The sequence below is a fragment of the Bos grunniens genome, chromosome 9, assembly GCF_055505025.1.
Source record: "Bos grunniens cultivar Pamir isolate PY7600 chromosome 9, Bosgru_T2T1.0, whole genome shotgun sequence".
NCBI lineage: Eukaryota > Metazoa > Chordata > Mammalia > Artiodactyla > Bovidae > Bos > Bos grunniens.
Window position 1 is genome coordinate 97510629 of NC_141173.1, and position 18549 is coordinate 97529177.

An 18549-nucleotide genomic window follows, 5' to 3' on the forward strand; every position below is an offset into this window, starting at 1 on the left:
CACCAGGGACTGAAACCATGTCTCCTGCATTGGCAGGCGGGCTCTACCACTGAGCCTCCAGGGAAGCCCTTTCCTCTCGTTTAAAAGTATATTGAGGTTTTAAAAAATTCCTCTATGGTTTTTCCAGTGGTAATGTATGGATGTGAGAGTTGGACTGTGAAGAAAGCTGAGCGCCGAAGAATTGATGCTTTTGAACTGTGGTGTTGGAGAAGACTCTTGAGAGTCCCTTGGACTGCAAGGAGATCCAACCAGTCCATTCTAAAGAAGATCAGCCCTGGGATTTCTTTGGAAGGAATGATGCTAAAGCTGAAACTCCAGTACTTTGGCCACCTCATGCAAAGAGTAGACTCATTGGAAGACTCTGGTGCTAGGAGGGATTAGGGGCAGAAGGAGAAGGGGACAACAGAGGATGAGATGGTTGGATGGCATCATTGCCTCGATGGACATAGGTTTGGGTGAACTCTGGGAGTTGGTGATGGACAGGGAGGCCTGGCGTGCTGCAATTCATGGGATGGCAAAGAGTTGGACACAACTGAGCAACTGAACTGAACTGAACTGAAAAAATTCCCAGAGTGCCATGGGCAATTTGGCAAATTCTCTTTTATGGGTGCCAGGCAGCCTTGCTTCCACGTAGCAGCTGGTCAGGGTTCTGTGATGTTAAACATCTATTCCTGGACCTGCTGGCTCTAGCCTCCACCCGACTGAAGGGGACGACTGTGAGGAGGTGGGCCAGGGGACATGGCACCAGCACAGTCACTCTGCACCCGCTCCCGGCCTCAACAAGCCCCACAGCTCCTGGGACTTCTCTGAAAGACCTATAGGGTGATTAACTTTGAGGGTGACTTCCAAATCAGTGAACCCCAAATCCTCAAGTGCTATTTTGCTTACACAGACTTCTTACAAAACGTTTCTAGAGAACAGAGCCTGTGGGGAATTTGCGATGACACGAAGTTGGCATTGGATTCAAGAAGTGATAAATTCCCCTGCTCATCGGTGGCTTCACTTTTCCTTGCGACAAATGACAACTGTTAAAAACTCCACCCACTGAGATCCACCAGGTAAAATTGCAAGGCTGGAAATGCAACCACTCGACACTATCTCCTCCCCTGCCCGCGCCAGACCCTGCTGCTCAGCTGGGTTCTTCCCTTTTAACTCAGGGGGCTCAAGTTCCTTCCCGGCCAGTAAGAATAATACTAGGAGGCAGCAGGTTAGGCAGGATTTCAGGGACCACCTGGGCATCTCACATGAGTCTCCGGAGAGGTTGTTAAAATGCAGATTCTGGGGCTTCCCTGGAGACTCAGTGGTAAAGAATCCACCTGCCAATGAAGGAGACATGGGTTCAGTCTCTGATCTGGGAAGATCCTACCTGCCGTGGGATAACTAAACCTGAGCACCCCAACTACTGAGCCTGTGCTCTGAAGCCCAGGAGCTGCAGCTACTGAAGCCTGCACGTCCCAGAGCCCATCCTCTGCAGCAAGAGAAGCCACCACGATGAGAAGTCCACGCACCGCAGCTACAGAGGAGCACCCGCTCGCCACAACTAGAGAAAAGCCCTAGCAGCGATCAAGACCCAGCACAGCCTAAAGTGAAAAATTACAAATCTCCTCTTTAAAGAAAAAATGCAGATTCTGATTTCTTCATCCAAGATAGAGCATCTTTAACAAGTTCCCTGGCAAAAAAGCTGTGGATTCACGGACCACACTTTGAGTAGGAAGGTTCTCCAAGCATCTTTTTGCTCTGTGTACATTCTTGAAAAATTACCCTGCCTTAACCCTGCCTCGGAGATCACCAGTGCCAGATGAACTTTAAATATGCCCGGTAAACATAAGAAAATCTAATAATAAAAGAAATCTATTCCTTTTTTGCAGAAGGCACAATGACAGTTGTCTTTACAAAAGGAATACCTTTAAAAAGAATCTCCCTAACTTGTGCATTGTAGTATAAACTACAGTTTACTAACGGAAAAGATTTTTTTTTAATGCCAACTGAATTATCATCTGGAAGCAGAGTATCTCCAAAAAGTTATAAAAATAATATTAGTATAGAGTAGATTGGCTCCGTTTCTGAACACTCACTGGTACCAGGTGTGTATACTGCTGACCTTGGACGAAATAAACAGCAGTGGAAGTGAGAAATAGACCTAAGGGCCTAGATCTGATAGACAGAGTGCCTGATGAATGATGGAATGAGGTCCGTGACACTGTACAGGAGACAGGGATCAAGACCATCCCCATGGAAAAGAAATGCAAAAAAGCAAAATGGCTGTCTGGGGAGGCCTTACAAATAGCTGTGAAAAGAAGAGAAGTGAAAAGCAAAGGAGAAAAGGAAAGATATAAGCATCTGAATGCAGAGTTCCAAAGAATAGCAAGAAGAGATAAGAAAGCCTTCCTCAGAGATCAATGCAAAGAAATAGAGGAAAACAACAGAATGGGAAGGACTAGAGATCTCTTTGAGAAAATTAGAGATACCAAGGGGACATTTCATGCAAAGATGGGCTCAATAAAGGACAGAAATGGTATAGACCTAACAGAAGCAGAAGATATTAAGAAGAGATGGCAAGAATACACAGAAGAACTGTACAAAAAAGATCTTTACGACCCAGATAATCATGATGGTGTGATCACTGACCTAGAGCCAGACATCCTGGAATGTGAAGTCAAGTGGGCCTTAGAAAGCATCACTACGAACAAAGCTAGTGGAGGTGATGGAATTCCAGTTGAGCTATTTCAAATCCTGAAAGATGATGCTGTGAAAGTGCTGCACTCAATATGCCAGAAAACTTGGAAAACTCAGCAATGGCCACAGGATTGGAAAAGGTCAGTTTTTCATTCCAATCCCAAAGAAAGGCAATGCCAAAGAATGCTCAAACTACCGCACAATTGCACTCATCTCACACGCTAGAAAAGTAATGCTCAAAATTCTCCAAGCCAGGCTTCAGCAATACATGAACCATGAACTTCCAGATGTTCAAGCTGGTTTTTGAAAAGGCAGAGGAACCAGAGATCAAATTGCCAACATCCGCTGGCTCATGGAAAAAGCAAGAGAGTTCCAGAAAAACATCTATTTCTGCTTTATTGACTATGCCAAAGCCTTTGACTGTGTGGATCACAATAAACTGTGGAAAATTCCTCAAGAGATGGGAATACCAGATTAGCTTACCTGCCTCTTGAGAAATCTGTATGCGGGTCAAGAAGCAACAGTTAGAACTGGACATGGAACAACAAACTGGTTCCAAATAGGAAAAGGAGTATGTCAAGGCTGTATATTGTCACCCTGCTTATTTAACTTATATGCAGAGTCCATCATGAGAAACGCTGGACTGGAAGAAACACAAGCTGGAATCAAGATTGCCAGGAGAAATATCAATAACCTCAGATATGCAGATGACACCACCCTTATGGCAGAAAGCAAAGAAGAACTAAAAAGCCTCTTGATGAAAGTGAAAGTGGAGAGTGAAAAAGTTGGCTTAAAGCTCAACATTCAGAAAACAAAGATCATGGCATCCGGTCCCATCGCTTCATGGGAAATAGATGGGGAAACAGTGGAAACAGTGTCAGACTTTATTTTTCTGGGCTCCAAAATCACTGCAGATGGTGACTGCAGCCATGAAATCAAAAGACGCTTACTCCTTGGAAGGAAAGTTATGACCAACCTAGATAGCATATTGAAAAGCAGAGACATTACTTTGCCAACAAAGGTCCGTCTAGTCAAGGCTATGGTTTTTCCTGTGGTCATGTATGAATGTGAGAGTTGGACTGTGAAGAAGGCTGAGCGCCGAAGAATTGATGCTTTTGAACTGTGGTGTTGGAGAAGACTCTTGAGAGTCCCTTGGACTGCAAGGAGATCCAACCAGTCCATTCTGAAGGAGATCAGCCCTGGGATTACTTTGGAGGGAATGATGCTGAAGCTGAAACTCCAGTACTTTGGCCACCTCATGCGAAGAGTTGACTCATTGGAAAAGACTCTGATGCTGGGAGGGATTGGGGGCAGGAGGAGAAGGGGACGACAGAGAATGAGATGGCTGGATGGCATCACCGACTCGATGGACGTGAGTCTGAGTGAACTTTGGGAGTTGGTGATGGACAGGGAGGCCTGGCGTGCTGCAGTTCATGGGGTCACAAAGAGTCGGACACGACTGAGTGACTGATCTGATCTGATCTGAAAGATGAGTTTATTTGGGAATAGCAGAGGCATTACACATCACGACATATGATCTGAGGAGAATCATAGCCCAGTCTGAGAATACAAAGGGAAGGTTAGCTTTCATTAGGTTCTGGGAAGAAATTGGGGAGAGTTGTTTTGAACAAAAGTTCATTGGAGGAGAATGAAAGTTCGGGGTTATTTAAATAATGTGCTGGTAAGAAAATGTTCTAAAATAAAACATCTCTAGCCTGATCCTGGCTGTTTATCTCTTAAAATTTTTTTTTGTTGAAGTATAGTTGATTTACAGTGTCATACTGGTTTCAAGTTTACAGAAAAGTGATTCCGTTTTGCATATACATATATCTATTTTTTCAGACTCTTTTCCCTCATATATTATTAAAATATATTGAGTTTAGTTCCCTGTGATATTCATAGATCATTGTTGGTTATTTTATATATAATAATGTGTATATGTTAATTCTAAACTCCTGATTTATCTCTCCCACCCTTTCCCCTTTGGTAACTGTAAGCTTGTTTCTTGCCCAGAAACCAATCCCTTGTCAGGAGAGCTCTGAACACCATATTTATAATAGATGGTTATTTATAGTGTCTTTCTCTTCCTTGGCAATTTAAATTAAAATGTCAACTTCAAGAAATGTTTCAGAAAGGCACCAGAAAGAATTATAAATAGAACTTGATTAATCAAAGAAAGATGAATAAAGTATGCTTTTAACACAGGGTACATCGTTGTTGATGTAAAGCAAAAGTCTTGGCAGAATTAAAAGACAGTTGGGAAACAAATAGAACAAATAGCCATCCGTTCAGTAAATGAATATCAGGAAACCAACCTGTACAGTCTACCTGTGAGCAGCCCCTTTTTCAACGAGTGACGTTGCTAGGCAACAAGGATCCAAACAGACAGACGTTTCCAAGAGCATTTCCCATCTTCCTTTGCTCCAAATGAGAGCAGGCAGACACCTCTTAGGTGGATAAATGTATGACAAACTCTAAAGCCAAGTTAGATACTCAAGATAACATACTGTATGGCTCCACTTACAGGAAATTCTAGAAGGCAAACTAATTACAGAAAGCAGATGAGGGTTTACTGGGGGCTGAACATCAGGGGGAAAGAATTGATTGCAAAGAGACAGGAGGAAACTTTTGAGGGTGGTAGAAATATTCCACATCATAATGGCAGTGATGATTATGTGACTTGACGCATTTGTCAAAATTTCATGAAATGTAGCTTAAAGTTGCTAAATACTACTGGATGTAAATTATATTTCAATAAAACAAAGTTTAAAGTTCATCTATCTATAATAATCTAATATAGCATTTCTATTCTTTTACATCTAAGACTATGCAAACACTTTGGAGATAGAAAATAAGCACGATTTCATTTCAAAATACAGAGCTAGAAGTTGTTGTAAAAGGGTAGGCGCTGAACCAGTCACTGCGCATGGGTTGCCAAGACTTTCCTGGATGAATTCCATCCAAGATATGGCTTTTAGTCTCCCGAGGTCTTTGGACACCCAGAAAGTGGGTCATCTTTCAGAATATCTGCGTCACTGTGGACAGTGTGTTAGTAAATCAAAGACGAGCTGGATTTGTTCTCAAATTGGCAAAATACTCACTTGCTTGGAAGCACTATTAATCCTTTCATTTACTGAATGGGGAAATTGGTCTTGATTATCTTCAGTTATTATCAGCGCTGCATATTCTTTTGCTGTGGGATGTATATTAGGCATTAAACGTGTGCTTTGGAAAAGCAGAGATCATGTGACCGCTTGATTCTAAATATGAAAAGTTTGAAATTAAAACTAATATTAAATATTCTTACAGAGTAAATTGGAGTAGTGAAGCAATTATTTTCATTCTTAATTGCAAAGTTATTTTGCCTAAAATATTCTGTTATTATGCAAAAGCATTGTTCTGGACTGAATTCTTGAAATAATTCTGCTTTTGGCAACAAATAACAGAAAATCAATCTAAATGGGCTTCAGACAGTAAGCACAGTTCCAGGCTCCTGGATCTGGAATTCTAGACTTAAAACAGCGTCCAAGTTTGTTTAGACATGTGGATCACAATAAACTGTGGAAAATTCTTAAAGAGATGGGTTTACCAGACCACCTGACCTGCCTCCTGAGAAATCTGTATGCAGGTCAAGAAGCAGCAGTTAGAAGTGGACATGGAACAACAGCCTGGTTCCAAATCAGGAAAGGAGTACGTCAAGGCTGTATATTGTAACCCTGCTTATTTAACTTACATGCAGAGTACATCATGTGAAATTCCGGGCTGGATGAAGCAGAAGCTGGAATCAAGACTGCCGGAAGAAATATCAATCACCTCAGATATGCAGATGACACCACCCTTATGGCAGAAATTGAAGAAAAATTAAAGAGCCTCTTGATAAAAGTGAAAGAGGAGACTGAAAAAATTGGATTAAAGCTCAACATTCAGAAAACAAAGATCATGGCATCCAGTCCCATCACTTCATGGCAAACAGATGGGGAAACAGTGGCTGACTTTGTTTTTGGGGCTCCCAAATCACTGTAGATGGTGACTGCAGCCATGAAATTAAAAGACGCTCACTCCTTGGAAGGAAAGTTATAACCAACCTAGACAGCATATTAAAAAGCAGAGACATTACTTTGCCAACAAAGTTCTGTCTGTCTAGTCAAGGCTGTGGTTTTTCCAGTGGTCATGTATGGATGTGAGAGTTGGACTATAAAGAAAGCTGAGCGCCGAAGAATTGATGTTTTTGAACTGTGGTGTTGGAGAAGACTCTTGAGAGTCCCTTGGACTGCAAGGAGATGCAACCAGTCCATCCTAAAGGTGATCAGTCCTGGGTGTTCATCAGAAGGATGGATGTTGAAGCTGAAACTCCAATACTTGGGCCACCTGATGCTCATTGGAACTGACTCATTGGAAAAACCCTGATGCTGGGAAAGATTGAAGGTGGGAGGAGAAGGGGACGACAGAAGATGAGATGGTTGGATGGCATCACCGACTCAATGAACATGAGTTTGAGTAAACTCTGGGAGTTGGGGATGGACAGGGAGGCCTGGCGTGCTGTGGTCCATGGGGTCGCAAAGAGTTGGACATGACTGAGTGACTGAACTGAACTGACTGAACTGAATAAATCGTTGTGAATATTGCTGTTGAAAAGGAAAGCTTGTCCCCCTCTGTGCCGTGGGTGATCGTGGTGCTCATGTGCAGATGAGCAATGCTGTCAGGAACTTCCTGGAGAGAAGAGAACAGTATGACATAAACATGACCCCAAGTTTTCCTGAGTTGAGGAAAAACTCTAAGTGAAAAGAAAAGAACTGCTGGAGGAGTCATCCATCCGTGGAGGAAAGCTGCCCTCATATAATGAGTGGTTTTAATCTGGAATTTAAAGATCCTCAAAATCTAAATCATTTTCATCAAGGCCACCTTTTCCATAAAATAGTGTTTTAACTAAAGATTAGCTTTTTGGTCATAATGTCCTTCTCTAAAATTATATAGAAGTTACCATAAACCACAGAGAAGCTTTCTAGAATAAAAAGTTTTAATATGTTCAGTAGTGCGGTAAGACAATGAGGAACAGAAGCTCTCAACTGCCTGGACTTCACATCCTGGCTTAGCCATCCTTCTTCTATTGAATCCTTGTGTGCTAAGCCTTGGTTTACTTATTTATACAATAGAACCCTGAAGAGTACTCACTTTAGAGAGTCTTGATGAGAATTAAATGGACTATTTCATGCTACATTTCAATTCATCAATTCATTAGCCCAGAATCTAAGAAATATTACATACTTCGTAGGCGTTAGCCATTTTAATATGGGCAATATATAGAAACTAACTGTGAAAAATATTTTGATAACCAACCGTGTAAAAATATACAGTTTTCCCCTGGTATCTGTGGAATATTGGTTCAAAGACCCTCTGCAGATACCAAAATCCTCAGATGCTCAAGACCCTTGTACAGAATGGGTCTCAGCTGATGCTCTGTATCCCCAAGTTCTGCGTCCATGGGTTCAATCAGTCACAGGCCCCACTACTGGTTGAATCCACAGAGGCAGAACCTGTGGATGTGAAGAGCCAACTGTATTGTTGGGACATACTAAATTCTTTTGCTTCTGGTATTCCTGATTTGTTTTTGGAACAGCAGAGGTGAGGGTAGGGGGTCTTAGAATTTTGAATATTAGCTCAGGGAACATTTTAATAAGGATTGCATTAGTTATAGTACAGGTCAACTTGCTGCTGTAACAGAGATCTCCAAAAATACAGCGACAAAAAAGAGAAAAGTGCCTTTTTCTATTACGTGCCCACGCAGAGGTGAGTAGCCCAGCCCTGAGGGTAGCTCTGCCCCATGAGGTCACCCAGGACCCGGGTTCCATTTATCTCATTTCTCCATTATCACCTGCAATAGGTTGTATAATGGAAGCCATTTCACCAGTGTCGTCTTCCTCCATCCCTCAGGAAGGGGGAAACTGTGAATGGAGAGCAAACCATTTCCTTTATAAAGGATGGGACCCAGAACTTGTACACATGGCTTCTACTCCCACGTCGTTGCTGAGGTCTTGGTCACTGGACCACCCACAACTGAAAGAGAGGCTAGAAAATATGACTTTAACTAGGCAGCCGTGAGCCTAACTGAAACTCTGTGGGTTCTGTTATCCAGAGGGGGATGGAAAGAGTGCATGGTTGGATCAGTTAGCAGTCTTCCACTAGCGTCGCTATGGAAACTACTGTTGCTTCATTGATCCTAGGATACTGTTGATTTAGAGACGCATCATCATTTTATGTGCCGCTCACTGAGAAAAGCCATGCTATTGAAGCTGTGGCTCATTACTCTCTTATCAGCTGAGTTATAGGACACATCCTAATTTTGAGATTTTGAAGTGTGAAAACTTTGTGTCTTGTTGTAGAAGAAATACAAGCTTTCCTGGTGGCTCAGTGGTGAAGAATCTGCCTGCAATGCTGGAGAGGCAGGTTTGATTCCTGGGTTGGGAAGATCCCTTAGAGAAGGAAATAGCAACCCACTCCAATATTCTCGCCTGGGAAATCCCGTGGACAGAGGAACCTGGTGGACTACAGTCCAGGGGGTCACAAAAGAGTCTAACATGACTTGGTGACTAAACAACAACGAGAGAAGAAATACAGTGTCAGAAAGACTTAGGAAAATAAAGTGATCTAAAGAATTCGTTTTGCAATCTTCTTTTTGTGTGTGTGACTTTCCTCAGAGCAAGCATAGGCAACAGATGTCAAGATTTGGTTGATGCATTGAATGTAATGTTTAGAACGGGTGATTGACAAGGTACTATCCATGAGAATTCAAGTCAAATTCCAACACAAAGGCTTGGGGAAAATTTGCCAAGCTTTCCACTCAGTCTGGAACAGATCTGGAGTTGAGCAAACAGACAATGAGGGTCCTGTTTTCACTAACCAGGGATCTCACTTAGCAGAAGGACGAAGACCAAGGACTACACTCAGCACAGAGTCGTGGCCAAGGCACTTGACTTCCTGTTTCAGGACTCAGTAATCACCCAAATATTGGCTGGACACCAGACACTTTGCTTGGTGCTACAATACAGTCTCTGCCCCACAAGAACTCCAGAGCTCACGCAGGGAGAAGAATATGTAGACCTGTAAAGGCATGCAATTGTGTAGAGCCTGTGATAGAAGTCTAGTAAGTGGAGGCACAGAGTGGAGATCACCAGTTCTACCTGAGGTTAGGGAAGACCTGCAGAACCAGGGAGAGTAAGAATTCTTCAGGCAGAAGTAACACTATGCAAGTGTATGGAAGTGTGGCACAGCGGTCACTGCAGGAGACTGAGTTACGGTCTCTTCCGCACACAGAATTAGAAGCAGAGGGCCTTCCCTGGCATTCCAGTGGTTAAGGCTTCATGCTTCCACTGCAGGGGGTGTGGGTTCAATCCCTGGTCAAGGTACTTAAGATCCAACATGCCGCTTCATGCAGCCAAAAAAAGGAAGAAGAATTTTAAAAGCTCAGTAATCAAGATAAATACTATTCTAGTACAATATTTAAATACACAAAACTTAATGCAAAAAAAAATTTGTAAAAAAAAAAAAAGACCGGAAGCAGTGGGTATGTTCAGCTGTTTCCTTTTTAGTACTTTACTCATAGGAGGCAAAGAGCAATATTTGTTTAATTGAATTCGAGAAAGACCAACTTCTTGAATGGCCAAATAAGGATGAGCTGAATTTTCCTGTTATCAAAAAGATGCTGGATTCCAGTACACGGAAAGAAACAATAGGACACCGTTGATGCCAGCCTTGCTCTAGAACCTACCATGACTCTAGCTTATTGGTTAGCATAAGATTTGAGGAGTTAATAGATAAAGGAGCTTGTTTAGAGCCTGCTTTCACCACGTTTATGCTTGTGTTCTCCAATGTGACAATGCACAAATGTAGTTTACTTTGGAACACACCTTTTATCTTTGTTTATTCCAAGCACATAGTACTGCTGATTCTCAGCACAGCAAGCACACCTTTGAGAATCTGACCGAGGACAAAGGCTAGAGAACCAAACTTTTTGTACTCAGGTGCTAAGATGTCATAACGAAAGACCCTGATTGGTTCAGTAAGATCATTCGGTAGCTTTGAATCTGGTCAATGACGAATCTATAACATGCAGATGTCTCTTGCTGTGTATTCCTACTGAAAATCTGCTTCTCTTGTATAGATCACTGTTACGGATGAGGAAGTTAGTAATCCATCCTTTGTAGATCTGGTGAGAACTCCCCAAATGAGGAAGTGCACACTGATACTTATGTTTGCTTGGTAAGTTTGGTTTGTGATGGATTCAAAAGCTTGTGTCAAATTTACAACGCATCCCTCTCTCCAGATCAGGTGGAAGTTCTCTCTCACTTGTTCTCTGTTGTCTTTCGATGTTACTCCAGGTTCACAAGTGCTGTGGTTTATCAAGGACTCGTCATGCGCCTGGGAATTATAGGAGGCAACCTCTATATCGACTTTTTCATCTCGGGAGTTGTGGAGCTGCCAGGAGCCCTCTTGATCTTACTAACCATTGAGCGTTTTGGTCGACGCCTACCATTTGCGGCCAGCAATGTCGTGGCAGGGGTGGCGTGCCTTGTCACTGCATTCTTACCAGAAGGTAACTGTCCCTCAAGTCTGCTTGGCAGCCAAGATCTTGAAAAAAATCTTAAAATAATCAAGAACGGGGGACTTCTCATCTTTAGCAAATGTCCCCTGGCATCAACATCATAGTGCCAGGCACACTCTTGTGATGTCTCTCCGTTTCTGCCAAATCAGCATAACGACTGTGAGTGTAGAAGATTGATTCTATAGATTTTTCCGTTTTCCCCAGTTGTAGGGTCATTTGTGGATGAAATAGATGTGTAAAACCTAGATTGTAGTCGTAGTTTACTTTTTTTAAAAAATTTAATTGAAATTTACTTTATGTACAATATTGCGTAGGTTACAGATGTACAGTATGATGATTCATGATATGTAAAGGTTGCATTCCATTTGTAGTTATTATAAAGTACTGGCTGTATTCTCCATATGGTACAACAGATTCTTGTAGCTTACTGTGTACCTAATAGTTGTGCCTCTTAGTCCCCTACCCCTACCTTACCCCCCTTTCCCTCTCCCCAGTGGTAGCCACTAGTCTGTTCTCTGTATCTGTGAGTTTGCTTTTTTTGTTATTTTCACTAGTTTGCTGTAATTTTTTAGATTCCACATATAGGTGATGTCTTATAGTATTTGTCTTTCTCTGTCTGACTTAGTTCTCTTAGCATAATGCCCTCCAAGGCTATCCATGTTGCTGCAAATAGCAAATTACATTCTTTTTATGGCTGAGGAGTTTTACATATATATATATAGGCTTCCCGCATAACTCGGTTGGTAAAGAATGTGCCTGCAATGTAGGAGACCACATCTTCTTTATCCACTCATGTGTCGATAGCCACTTAGGTTGCTTCTTAGTTATTGTAGAAATGCTGCTGTAACATTGGGGTGCATGTATCTTTTCCAATTAGTGGCTTTGGTTTTTTTCTCATATATATACCCAGGAATGGAATTCATGTAGTTTGCTTTGGATCACCTTTATCTGACTTAATTTTGTGATATCTTTGACCCTGTTTCACATTTCTTCCGTATCACTAATTCCCTGCAAAACACTAAGGTTACAAAGGGAAGAAAAACACATTTCTTGACTTGGAGAGGTTGACAACCTAGTGAAGAATATGGACAAAGTAGAGCACGGTTCTCAGAAGTATGAACCACCTGTGCTGGTTTAGGAACTAAACGTTCTTCGTTATCACAGGAACATCCTGGAACCTTCTTCGTTATCTCGGGAATATCCCGGCAAGGAGGCTGAGGGATCATCCCTGTCCAGCAACGATAGCCTCACAGTCAGGCCAAGAGCTTGGGTGTGGGCTTGTGAGCTTCGGGTGGCAGATAAGCGCCTCCAAGTGACTGCGGCAGCTAGGACAATGGCAATGGGGAGGGAGCGATGCTGCGAGCAGGGATCAAGGTGGTGGCACTCAGGCCTGCATGGGAGACGGTGATTTCAGAGACACTTCAGAGTTAAACTGGGGAGGGGAGGGCTTGCTGACTGCTGTGCGATACAGAGGTTGTCGGTAACTCCAAGTGTGTGGCTAACCCACCGCCAATTATCCCTGTCCTGGAACACAGCAGGGCCTGGACGGTGGAAGCCTTTCAAACTCCCAGGGAATGTGTGTTTTAGATCAAGTTCATTATTTCCACATTCCAGGAGGTGTGTGGGGGGCGGGGGGGGGAGGTTGCTGGGACAGCTGGAGCCTCTTGTAGTACTTTATGTCAGCACAAGAGAAGCATTTATTTTTTCAGTTTGAAGAATTTTTTTTTCTTTTCCATAAGGTTTATTACAAGATAGCGTGTACCGTTCTCTGCGCGGTGCAATAGGGCCTTGCTGTTTGTCCATTCTCTATAGTTTGTATCTGCCAACCCCAAACTCCCAGTCCATCCCTTCCCTGCACCCTCCCCCGTGTTAACTACAAGTGTGTTCTCTAGAGTCTGTTTCTGTTTTGTAGATAAATTCGTTTCCTAGTTTGGATTCCACATATTGTTGTTGTTCAGTCGCTATATATGGGATAACACGCACCACATCTTTATCCATTCATTCTTGCTCCTTAGTTACTGTAAAAATGCTGCTGTAACATTAGGGTGTGTATATCTTTTCCAGTAAGTGGCTTTGGTTTTTTTCTCATATATATACCCAGAAATGGAATTCATTTAGTTTGCTTTTGATCACCTTTATCTGACTTAATTTTGTGATATCTTTGACCCTGATTCACATTTCTTTCATATCACTAATTCCCTGCAAAACACGAAGGTTACAAAGGGAAGAAAAATACATTTCTTGACTTGGAGAGGTTGACAACCTAGTGAAGAGTATGGACAAAGTAGAGCATGGTTCTCAGAAGTATGAACCGCCTGTGCTGATTCACGGACTGCAGCACGCCAGGCTCTTCTGCCCCCCACTATTTCCCGAAGTTTGCTCAAACTCACGTCCATTGAGTCGATGGTGCAACCCAACCATCTCATCCTCTGTCACCCCTTTCTCCCTTTGCCTTTGATCTTTCCCAGCACCAGGGTCTTTTCCAATGAGTTGGCTCTTTGCAATGTCAAAACAGTCAGACATTAATAGATAAGTTCATTAATAATATTCTTATGAAATCCTAAAACATCAAATAACCCTATTTAGATACCATTACAGAATGCCCACCTTCAGAATGAGAAGGGGGAGAAATCCTGTCATGTTGGAATGGTTGATGATAAACAGAACTGTTTCCATTTATCTCATTGTTCTTGAGCATGTGAGTTTCCTAGAGCCGCGGTATCAAAGTACCATGAACTGCATGGCTTGCAACACGGATTTGTTCTTTCATATCCTGGAGGCTGGAGTCTGACCTCCAGGTGTAGGCGTGGCCTCGCTTTCCCTGAAGGCTGTCAATAAGGACACTTGCCTGCCTCTTCTGGGCTTCCGCTGGTTGCCAGCCATCCCTGCATTCCCGGACAGCATTCCCATCTCCGCCTCCATCTTCACATGACCTTCTCTGCATCTCTGGGCCTTAACTTAACCATGACATCTGCAAAGACCCTATTTTGAAATAAGGCCACACTCTGAGGTGGTGAACCTGAACTTTGGGGAACATCGTTCAACCTCCCACACTGGGCTAACGCATTATAAGAGTTGGGGAAGGGGATTCCCTGGCGGTCCAGCAGTTGGGACTTAGTGCTTTCACTGCCAGAGCCCAGGTTTGATCCCCTGGTCAGGGAACTAAGATTCTGCAAGCCTCCCTGTGTGGCCAAAAAAAAAAAAAGACTTGGAGAAGTCAATATAAGTCAATACACATCTACTTAGTATCTATTAATTGCTGCCACTAAACTAGAAGTAAGGATAGAGCTATAAACAAGGTAGACATAATTTATTTTTTAACTTTTTATCTCATATTGGGGTATAGCTGATTAACAACATTGTGATAGTTTGAGGTGAACAGCAGAAGGGCTCAGCCATACATACACATGTGTCCATTCTGCCCCAAACCCTCCTCCCGTCCGGGCTGCCACATGACACTGAGCGGAGTTCCCTGTGCTGTACAGTAGGTCTTTGTTGGTTATCCATTTTAAATGCAGCAGTGTGTACATGACCATCCCAACCTCCCTAGCTATCCCTTCACCCTGGCAACCATAAGTTCATTTTCAAAGGAGACAGACAATTTCTATTGTTGGGCATTATGCACAATTTAGGAGAAGGTGACAAATGAGGACCACTGGATACTTCACTGATCTTTCCATTTTACTTTGGCACTGTATAGTTTTAGGTTTAATTTTTAAATGTAGTTTCCTAAGACAAGGTCATCTGTTTTCATCCCATATGGAATAGGAATCAAATATTAATTACATACTCATTGCATATGAAATTAGGAAAGTAAAGGGGAAAAAATGACTTAAGTTTGGCCCATCTTTTCGTGATAGAACTCTCCCCCAGAAGATTTTCTCTGGCCCCAGAAAGATTGGGATGGTTTTAATCATGTTGCCTCCAGCACCATCCCAGAAAGCATTGAAGATCAAATGTCCAAACCCATACTGAAGTAACTAAGTGGGTGGGAATCAAGCTGTCTTACAGAGAACACGCTCCTATATTGGAAAACAGAAGACAAAGAATACACTTTTCTGTTTGATCTGGTCAGGTTTATTTTGTAGACCGAATTTCCCAAGTCTTAGAGTTGTACTTAGCAGCAATGGAAACGACTTGCTCCTATTCTGGACGCATTTTATTTGTGTGTTCTGCAGATACAGCTGCTTTCGTAGTCTCATGCTCGTCGTAACTGACTGCCAAGAATAAGTTCAAATTCGTAGTGCTGTGTGTGAGTACCCAATGTTAGCAGGGGTTGCTTGCCTGAGCTGAGAGTCCTCACTTCCACTTAAGGAACTTTTGGACTTGGTTCCTTGGGCTGTTGAATTAACATTAGAAAGACTTTTCCTCTCAGCCATTCTTGACGTCATCACCAGGATGACTGCCCCTGAGAAGAATACTGAGCAGCCTTTTAGGGGAATCAGCTCTAAAATTATCTCAGAGAAAACTGTTTAACCAGCGTTCCCCCCACGAAGCCCGACTGGAGAATGAAATTCTGGAAAACAATTTTAGAACAATCGTCCGGGTTGTATCCTCATCTAAGACCCACTGTCTCTGACCCAAATTTTTGAATTCTAATTAAAGCCTGAAAAATAAAAGAGCTTTTTTTAAAATTTTATTTTGTGTTGGGGTATAGCCGATTAATACTTTTGTGATCGTTTCAGGTGTACAGCAAAGGGACTCACCGTACATATACAAGTATCCTTTCTCCCGCAGACCTCCCTCCCATCCAGGCTGCCACATAACACTGAGCAGAGTTCCATGCGCTGTACAATAGGTCTTTGCTGGTTATCCTTTCTAATATAGCAGTGTAAACATGGCCTTCCCAAAGTCCCTAAGTGTTCCTTCCCCTTGGCAACCCTAAGTTCGTTTCCTAAGTCTTTGAGCCTCTGTTTTGTAAGTAAGTTCATCTGTATCATTTCTTGTTAGATCCCACATATAAGGAAAGTCATGTGATATTTCTCCTCCTTCTCTCTGTCTAACTTCACTCGGTATATACTCTCTAAGTCCGTCCATGTTGTTACAGATGGCATTGTTTCATTATTTTTAATGGCTGAGTAATATTCCATTGTGTGTGTGTGTGTGTGTGTGTGTGTGTGTATACCACATCTTCTTTATCTGTTCCCCTGTTGATGGACATGTAGGTTGCTTTCATGTCTTAGCTATTGTAAACTGCTGCAGTGAACACTGGGGTACATGTATCTATTCGGGCCATGGTTTTCTCCGAATGTATGCCCAAGAGTGGGATTGTAGGGTCATATGGTAGTTTTATTTTTAGTTTTTTTAGGCATCTCCAAACTGTTCTGCATAGTGGCTGTACCAATTTACATTCCCATCAACAGTGCAGGAGGGTTCCCTTCTCTCCACACCCTCTCCAACTTTTGTTGTTTGCGGATTTTTTTTTTTATGATAGCCATTCTGACCAGTGTGAGGTGACATCTCATTGTACTTTTGATTTGCATTTCTCTAATAACTAGCGATGTTGAATATCTTTTCATGTGCCTATTGGCCATCTGTATTTTCTCTTTGGAGAAATGTCTATTCAGGTCTTCTGCCCATTTTTTGAGTGGGTTGTTTGTTTTGATGCTACTAAGCATCATAAGCTGTTTGTAAATTTTGGAGACTAGTTCCTTATCAGTCACATCATTTGCAAATATTTTCTCCCAACTGTGGGCTGTCTTTTCATTTTGTTTATTGTTTCCTTTGTTCTGCAAAAGCTTTTGAGCTTAAGTAGGGCCCAATTGTTTATTTTTGCTTTTATTTCCATTATTCTGGGAGCTGGATTGAAAAAGATGTCGCTGTGATTTATATCAGAGAGTGTTCTGCCTGTGTTTAAAAGAGCTTTTTAAGACCCATACTCATCTGCCATTTTTAATTTGAGTTTATTCAAGATAGCTATAAACCCGGCCGTTTGGGTAAGTCTTTTTGAAATGAAAAAGTTGTCTTGGACTTTTCTTTTTAAGTAAAAAGTATTAATGAGTCTGTTGCAGATGGGGCATTCAGAGGAGATATAAAATTGTGTTTGTTTAAAACCCTACATCCTTTCTTCAAAAACTGAGAAATTATTCTCAATAATCTCTAGCAGTTTGACCAAATCCCCTTCAGAGGGACCCTCTTTCTCTGTGTCCTCGGGAGTTCGTGGGAGGTAGTTTCAGCTTCAGTCCTCAATCTTAAATTGTCTTGTTTCTTGCCATTGCTATCAAAAGATATCTATCGTCACTCCAGGGCGAACTTAGAATATTACTGGTTTGGTTGGAAGTTTTTATGTGCAATCTTAATATTCACACATCCCTTACACCTCCTATAAATTGTTTTCATTTTACCCTTTTGTTGAAACAGCGGGCCGCTTCTCGAACTTCTCTTTTGTCACACATTTCAACAGAATCTCTGTCCAGTGAAGTTAGATACTGGCCTTTACTGCTTAGAAAGAGTTGAGATTCTTAAGAAAACCTGAAAGCATTTTCTTAACCTTTTATTGAATTGACTAGTTATTGATCTGTCTTCACTGAGCTAACCACATACATCTCTCATGCTCTGTGTGTGTGTGTGTGTGTTTTAATCTGGTTTCTTGGTTTTTGTTTTTTTCCCCATGAATGACCAGTTATAAGATTAAATTGTCACTGAAGTTGTCAGTGGGATTCACTCGTAGAGCAATCTTGATTCAGTAGAAAAAGCTGTAGCTTAAGAACCTAACCTGGTTCTTAAGTAATCAAGTTATTTCCATAGGAGCTGGAGGCATTCTCCTCTGCAGCCGCAGAGCAGCAAGAGGTCGCCCGGTCAGGCCGGGACCCAGGGAATCTGGGCACCAGCTGCCACTCTCCATTCCCCAGCACCTGGCACTGCCCCACCTGCTCACTGGAGGAAGGGGTGGAATGCGTTTCCTGGTCCCCTTCCCTGGCCTTAATGGAAAAGTGAAGGCTAAATACAACACGTGTTTACAGCTGTGCCAGAGCAGATGGCGGCCCAGCGCATCAGAGCATCTCTGCTGTTCCTTCCTCCCGACGTGACGGTAACGTGGGTGCTGCGGGTGTCCTCAGCTACAGCAATGTCCAGGACACCAGGATGTCCTGGCTAGCGAGCAACCAGCATGTGACAAGGTGGAGCCTCCCAGCCACGACCTGCACTCTGGAGCCCTCTTTTCCTCCCTCGCCCTCCTTGGCAGTTGTTTTGTTTAATGAGTTTTAGCTTTCTTTAGTAGTTGGGTATTCTCTGAATATCTATTACTTTGCTGACCAAGGTCCATCTAGTCAAAG

General features: G+C 42.5%; 1 protein-coding gene across 4 annotated transcripts in view; it reads left to right on the plus strand.

The window, feature by feature from the left end:
* Positions 1 to 18549, plus strand: part of SLC22A3 (solute carrier family 22 member 3) — a 99814-nt gene that overhangs the window by 65163 nt on the left and 16102 nt on the right. For 3 of the 4 annotated variants that reach the window (XM_086318596.1, XM_086318597.1, XM_086318598.1), the window contains exons 6-7: positions 10835 to 10932; positions 11052 to 11266. In XM_086318596.1, coding sequence (XP_086174722.1) covers positions 10835 to 10932; positions 11052 to 11266 — 313 coding nt within the window. Of the gene's footprint in view, positions 1 to 6415; positions 9330 to 10834; positions 10933 to 11051; positions 11267 to 18549 lie in introns of those variants that run through there. The other variant, XM_086318599.1, reaches the window with a different exon arrangement.